This window comes from Neophocaena asiaeorientalis, unplaced genomic scaffold, assembly GCF_003031525.2.
Source record: "Neophocaena asiaeorientalis asiaeorientalis breed wild unplaced genomic scaffold, Neophocaena_asiaeorientalis_V1.1 scaffold264, whole genome shotgun sequence".
Classification (NCBI taxonomy): domain Eukaryota; kingdom Metazoa; phylum Chordata; class Mammalia; order Artiodactyla; family Phocoenidae; genus Neophocaena; species Neophocaena asiaeorientalis.
The window spans coordinates 660,608-666,607 of NW_020185332.1; the positions used below are offsets into that span (position 1 = coordinate 660,608).

General features: G+C 42.1%; 1 protein-coding gene and 4 non-coding genes across 5 annotated transcripts; all 5 read left to right on the forward strand.

The window, feature by feature from the left end:
• Positions 1-3: 3 nt before the first annotated feature.
• RPL4 (ribosomal protein L4) lies at positions 4-4,891 on the forward strand. Its single transcript, XM_024735292.1, has 10 exons — positions 4-67; positions 1,441-1,612; positions 1,804-1,910; positions 2,275-2,413; positions 2,881-3,005; positions 3,280-3,409; positions 3,666-3,822; positions 4,113-4,196; positions 4,306-4,426; positions 4,511-4,891. Exons 1-10 carry the CDS (start codon positions 65-67, stop codon positions 4,796-4,798), a joined length of 1,326 nt encoding a protein of 441 aa, XP_024591060.1. The 5' UTR covers positions 4-64; the 3' UTR covers positions 4,799-4,891.
• Positions 1,661-1,731, forward strand: LOC112393188 (small nucleolar RNA SNORD18). The gene has a single exon (XR_003001854.1). It is a non-coding gene; the product is annotated as a small nucleolar RNA SNORD18 (small nucleolar RNA).
• LOC112393189 (small nucleolar RNA SNORD16) lies at positions 2,115-2,213 on the forward strand. The gene has a single exon (XR_003001855.1). It is a non-coding gene; the product is annotated as a small nucleolar RNA SNORD16 (small nucleolar RNA).
• Positions 2,717-2,788, forward strand: LOC112393186 (small nucleolar RNA SNORD18). The gene has a single exon (XR_003001852.1). It is a non-coding gene; the product is annotated as a small nucleolar RNA SNORD18 (small nucleolar RNA).
• LOC112393187 (small nucleolar RNA SNORD18) lies at positions 3,469-3,539 on the forward strand. Its single transcript, XR_003001853.1, has one exon. It is a non-coding gene; the product is annotated as a small nucleolar RNA SNORD18 (small nucleolar RNA).
• Positions 4,892-6,000: the final 1,109 nt, after the last annotated feature.

The window sequence follows — 6,000 nt, forward strand, 5'->3', positions numbered from 1 at the left end:
AACTCTTCCTTTTCCTGTGGGAGCCGCCGGGTTGAGAGGAGCGTGGCCTTCTCCTCTCCCCGCCATGGTGAGTGAAAGTTCTCTTCGTTGGACCTTCCTCTGCTCTTGGGGCCTGGCAGCAATGGGCTTGGGGGTTCAGGGCATAAAACCTTCATGAGGGGAAGCGAGGAGAAGGAGATGAGGACCAAAGGGCTTCTGTGGCTGGGATCTGGGAAGTGAGGCTCTCCGGCAGCCATTTTAGAGGCAACGTGTGCAAGCCGGCGCAGGGCGCGTTTGGAAGCGACACAGGTGGACCCCCAGATCGTTCTCGGGCGCAGAAGGACCTTTGGAATTCTGGCTTCCCTTGGGTCTTGAAAGAATGGGTTCCACTGAAGACTTGGAAATTTGCAGGGCCTAAGACTGAGTCTGGGTGAGAGTCAGTTTGGGGTTTTGTATCTCCGTGCCCGGCTTAGTAAGGAATACTTCGTCTTTTGAGAGATTTCGTTAAAGAAAAAACTTGTATTTCCCCTTCTTTCCTGAATTATTGTGTGTTCATCTTAAGAAATGCCTCTGAAAGCATTCTTGTCCTCTTGCTTTAAAATTTAATTGTTGTGTATGTACTGCATAAATAACGTCTGTAGATGTGCCTTGGGGAGTTGAGTGAACAAAATAGGGAAAAAGCACTATCCTTATGAAGCTTCGATCGTAATTGAGCTGGTCAAAGTGCATCGTAATGTTCGATGGTAGTAAGTGCTGTAGACATAGGAAGTTGGAGAGAAAGCAATAATTGGGCTTTATAAACAGTGATCAGAGAAACCTGAAGGAGGTGAGGAAGGGTATCTTTAGGTAGGAGACTGGTTACATCTGAGGCAGGACAGGGATGGCCCTGAGTGTAGGCCTGAGCATCTGGAAGAGTATGGAAAGCGAGGTTGAGCAGGTTGTGTACATCCTGCTTGGGATGTTTTACTTTCAGGTGGTAAGTCTTTGGAGAAGATTGAGCAAGAAGTAAGAGGGCTGTTGTTTTTACTAGTAATGTTTGGAATGGGATGAAGGGGGCAAGGATGGATGTTTGGAGGAGTGGAGCCCTGGTAGATTTGCTGACATTTGGGATGAAAGAGTTTGGACGATGGTATTAAATTGCATTTTCAAACCTTACAGTATGGTTTTGATTATTTTGCTTTCTAAGGCCTCATTTAAAAGTTTAATCATAAAGCGTTCTCTTTGAAAATGATGAAAATTCTGTGGCATAACTTGAGAATCATAAGTGTCCTTCAAGTATTTACTGATGTTAATAGACATGATGGTGTGTTGGTAACTTAGCCTTTGTTTTTGGTTTAAGTGTTATCTACCTCATCAAACTCTAGTCTCTTCTGGAACTGAACCGTTAATTCTTTTGTTGGCACGTGAGAAAAGTGCCTCTGACATTGCTTGTCAATATAAATATTTTTTTTCTTTTCCCAGGCGTGTGCTCGTCCACTGATATCAGTGTACTCTGAAAAGGGGGAGTCATCTGGCAAAAATGTCACTTTGCCTGCTGTGTTCAAGGCTCCCATTCGACCAGATATTGTGAACTTTGTTCACACCAACTTGCGCAAAAACAACAGACAGCCCTATGCTGTCAGTGAATTAGCAGGTACGGATTTAGATCTTTCCTGGGTTGACTTTTTAAGAGGTACTTAACAGCAGTGATGAAATTTCACTCCATTGGTCCGTGTTTCTGAACCACATGATTTTCCTGGATGTTCTGATGCTGTTTGCTACCGTGCATGGTAGTCAGAATGGTGTGGTTGGGTAGCTAAAACTTGGGTTTCTTCACAATTTCAGGTCATCAAACCAGTGCTGAGTCTTGGGGTACTGGCAGAGCTGTGGCTCGAATTCCCAGGGTTCGAGGTGGCGGCACTCACCGTTCTGGCCAGGGTGCTTTTGGAAATGTATCCTTTGTTTAACCACCTAGACTAGTCAGCTGTGGCATTTAGCAGGCTGGACCTGTCTTTTTCTTGTTAGTAGTTGCAAAATGATTTATGCTGAAGAAGCTAGTGTCCAGACTATACATTTCTCTAGACAGATTTGAAATCTGGAAGATTTTTCCATCATAATTTTTAAAGCCAACAGGTTTGACAGTAGGAGGTTTTGCTTGCAGTGATGTCGTAATTTGCGCCTTACTCTGTTCTCAGCGACAGTTGCCTGCTGTCAGTAAGCTGGTTCAGAAGGGTGACGAAAATTCTTACTGAGCAAGGCATAACCTGTTTTTAATTCCTAAAATTTGAGAAATGTGATTCTTAACTGGGAAAACAGATGTGTCGTGGGGGCCGCATGTTTGCACCAACCAAGACCTGGCGACGTTGGCACCGCAGAGTGAATACAACGCAGAAGCGATATGCCATCTGCTCTGCGTTGGCTGCCTCGGCTTTACCAGCTCTGGTCATGTCTAAAGGTTTGTGATATTTTATATTCTAGGAGTCATATAAAATATCCCTTTTTTTCTCTACCTGACCCTTTTCATTGGTGTTAACAGCCTGTGTACATTCACCTCATCCTAGAGTGTCTGGCTAAATTTCCGTCTGCTAAATACTAGTTATAATCATTTCAGTCTTAATCATCAGTGAATACTATGTATCCAGCTCAATCATCAGTGAATACTGTGTAACTGGGGGAACTAATTCAAATAAAGTGATGTCGTATATTGTTAGAAAACTTTTCCATTTTGTCATGTTGCTTTCTCTTTTTATTTAACTGTCAAAAGTGATGAGATTCCACTTGATTGGTCCGTGTTTCTGAAACACATGATATTTGTGGAAGTTCTGATTTGGCAAATTGTATACACCATTTTTATTTTGTGGGTTCGATTCAGTTTTTCAAAGGGTGCAGGGTAACCAGGTCACTGTTAATTGGCTTTGTCAGGTCATCGTATAGAGGAAGTTCCTGAACTTCCTTTGGTGGTTGAAGATAAAGTTGAAGGCTACAAGAAGACCAAGGAGGCTGTTTTGCTCCTGAAGAAACTTAAGGCTTGGAATGATATCAAAAAGGTAGATTTTGTGGTCCTTCACACAAATTTGTTGCCAGATTTTAAATTTCAAAAGATTACTGAAGGGGACAGTATAACTAAACCGCAGTGGATGTGAGAGCAAGGACTCTGGAACCAAATTACCTGAGTTTGAAACCTGAAATCATTGCTGTGTTAAATTTAGGCAAGTCATTTTTGCCTCTAGTTTGGTCATCTGTAAAATGAAGTTTTTTAAACTATGAAGATTTATTGCAGGGATCATATATCAGTCAAAATACCAAACCTCCCTTTGTTAGGTCTACGCCTCGCAGCGAATGAGAGCTGGCAAAGGCAAAATGAGAAACCGTCGCCGTATCCAGCGCAGGGGACCCTGCATCATTTATAATGAGGACAATGGTATCATCAAGGCCTTCAGAAACATCCCTGGTAAATCTTGTACTGCTTACGTGTTTTAATTACCTATGCTATGCAAGCTTACTCAGCTTTTATTATGATGAGATTCCACTTTATGGTCTGTGTTTCTGAAACTTCATGATTTTGTGGAACTTCTGATTCTTGGCTGAATGAATGAGCCATTGATGGTTGAAATTCATGATTAAAATACTTCTTGGGTGCTATAAAGATGATTTGTGTTTCTTCTGTTGAAATACAGGCTCCCTAATTCTTGTTTTCCCTTTAAAAGGAATTACTCTGCTTAATGTAAGCAAACTGAACATTTTGAAACTTGCTCCTGGTGGGCACGTGGGACGTTTCTGCATTTGGACTGAAAGTGCTTTCCGCAAGTTAGATGAGCTGTATGGCACTTGGCGTAAATCTGCCTCCCTCAAGAGTAACTACAAGTGAGTGTAATTCATATATTAAACATGGTGTTTATGCTGTGGATAGTGTTGAGAATTGGTTTGCATATTTTCTAAATAATGGATTGTGTTGCCATTTCCTCCTTGTAAACAGATGCAATATGTGGAAATGGTGAGATTCTGAGAAGTGATAGTATAGTGGAAATTCTGATTGTATTCTGTCGAGCTTAAATGATTAAAAGTAATCTTTTGTTGAGGTTCATGGTTTTTAGTCAGTTACATGAGAAATAGGAGTTGAGCCTCTCTAGTCAGTGTTTTCTGTTTTCATTTAGCCTCCCCATGCACAAGATGCTCAATACAGACCTTAGCAGAATCTTGAAAAGCCCAGAGATCCAAAGAGCCCTCCGAGCACCACGGTAAAGTTGTGATATTCACTGTAATTCTTGCCTAGCCTCACACTATTGGGTATTTCAGAAATATGGGTAATGTAAATAAACTATAAATATAGTCTCTACCTTTTTATAGCAAGAAGATTCATCGCAGAGTCTTGAAGAAGAATCCACTGAAAAACCTGAGAATCATGTTGAAGCTAAACCCATATGCAAAGACCATGCGCCGGAACACCATTCTTCGCCAGGCCAGGAATGTAAGCAGTAATTTGGGTTTTGCTGATTTATGTTGAGTTTTTAGAAAGATTTGATTCTTAGATTTTCTTCCTAATTTGTTGCAGCACAAAATCCGGATGGATAGGGTAGCAGCAGCACTAGAAGCCAAATCAGATGAGAAGGGGATTCCAGGCAAGAAGCCTGTGATGGGAAAGAAGGGAAAGGAGGCTGTTTGCGTTAAGAAGCTGAAGAAGCCGAAGAAGCCAAAGAAGCCTTTGGTGGGAAAAAAGGCTGCAGTGACCAAGAAACCAGCAGCTAAAAAGAAGCCTGCTAAAAAGCCTGCTAAAAAGAAGCCCACAGAAAAGAAACCCACAGAAAAGAAACCCACCACAGAGGAAAAGAAGGCTGCATAAACTTAAATTTGTTTATTCGGTAAAGGTCAAATCATTTTGGACAGCTAATTTTGAATAAAAACCTGATGATCAAAGAGGCAGTGAGAAACATGACTTGGATGTGTTGTGTGAATCTTGGTTAGAATTTTTTTTACTGACACTTTGTTCTTCATAATTCAAGCCTTTTAGTCTATAATTCAAGCCTTTTAAGTCTGGTATAAAATGGAGCCTTGGATTTAGTATAAAATCCACGAAGTTGAATGAGAAGTGGGATATTCCATAAATCCAGATATAAAATCCACTTTGTAAGTAACAATGTTTTGAGAAACAGATGTTTAAAAGACTTATCCCAGAAATACACAGAAACTCTTTAGCTCCCCTCTCCCATAAAAAAACACCTTGGAAAATGGGTGAAGTTCGGTTAAAGATCTGACATTTTCAGTAACCACTAGAGGGCAGAATCAGAATACATTTTTGAAAGTATAGCAGTAAGAAACTGACGTTTCCTTCAGAGGTGTTACAACCTGGTGTTAGAATACAGTTGATGGAGGGAATGCTTGCCACCTTTTTGATATCTGGACCCTTGGTATGAAAAGTGCTAGGAGCTTTTTTTCACAACCACGTGTGCGTTTTTAGTAGGCATGAATGTGTTGACCGAGCATGCGCATGTGCAGAGAATGTACCCAAACATTCGTCCTTCCCTACTTTGTCATGTCTGGGTCTTGTTTTGCATCTGGCTTTGTTCCCGCTGGCAGTCTATCCTTGTATTCATAGATCAAGAAATCTCAGTTCCTTAGCATGAAAAGACACCGTCCAATTTGTTAAAACACCGCTCTGTCTTCCGCGCTTTAATTTGCGCAGGCCTCCTGGGAAACCCCTTTCACGTGACTGAAAATCCTCGCCTGCCTGGAGCTTCAACACAGGGCTCCTGTACCATGCACCACTATACGCTGGCAATAGTCCCTGCCTTCAAACGCGTCGGCAGGTTTGCGGGAGCGAAAGCAGCCGCCTGACGCAGCACCAGTGGAAGGGTGCCAACAGTGCTGTTCAACTGAAGCACCTGACACATGCTATCTGACCATTTTTATCTCTAGGTCCTTTACAGCTCCGACGCATTTTGCCTTAGGAATCCTCATCATTGGAGTCTAGGTTTTTGGTTTAAAACCCCACTTCGTCCGTTGGCCGAGCTCGTCCGCGGAGGAGCGGCCACCCCCCCCCAAAGT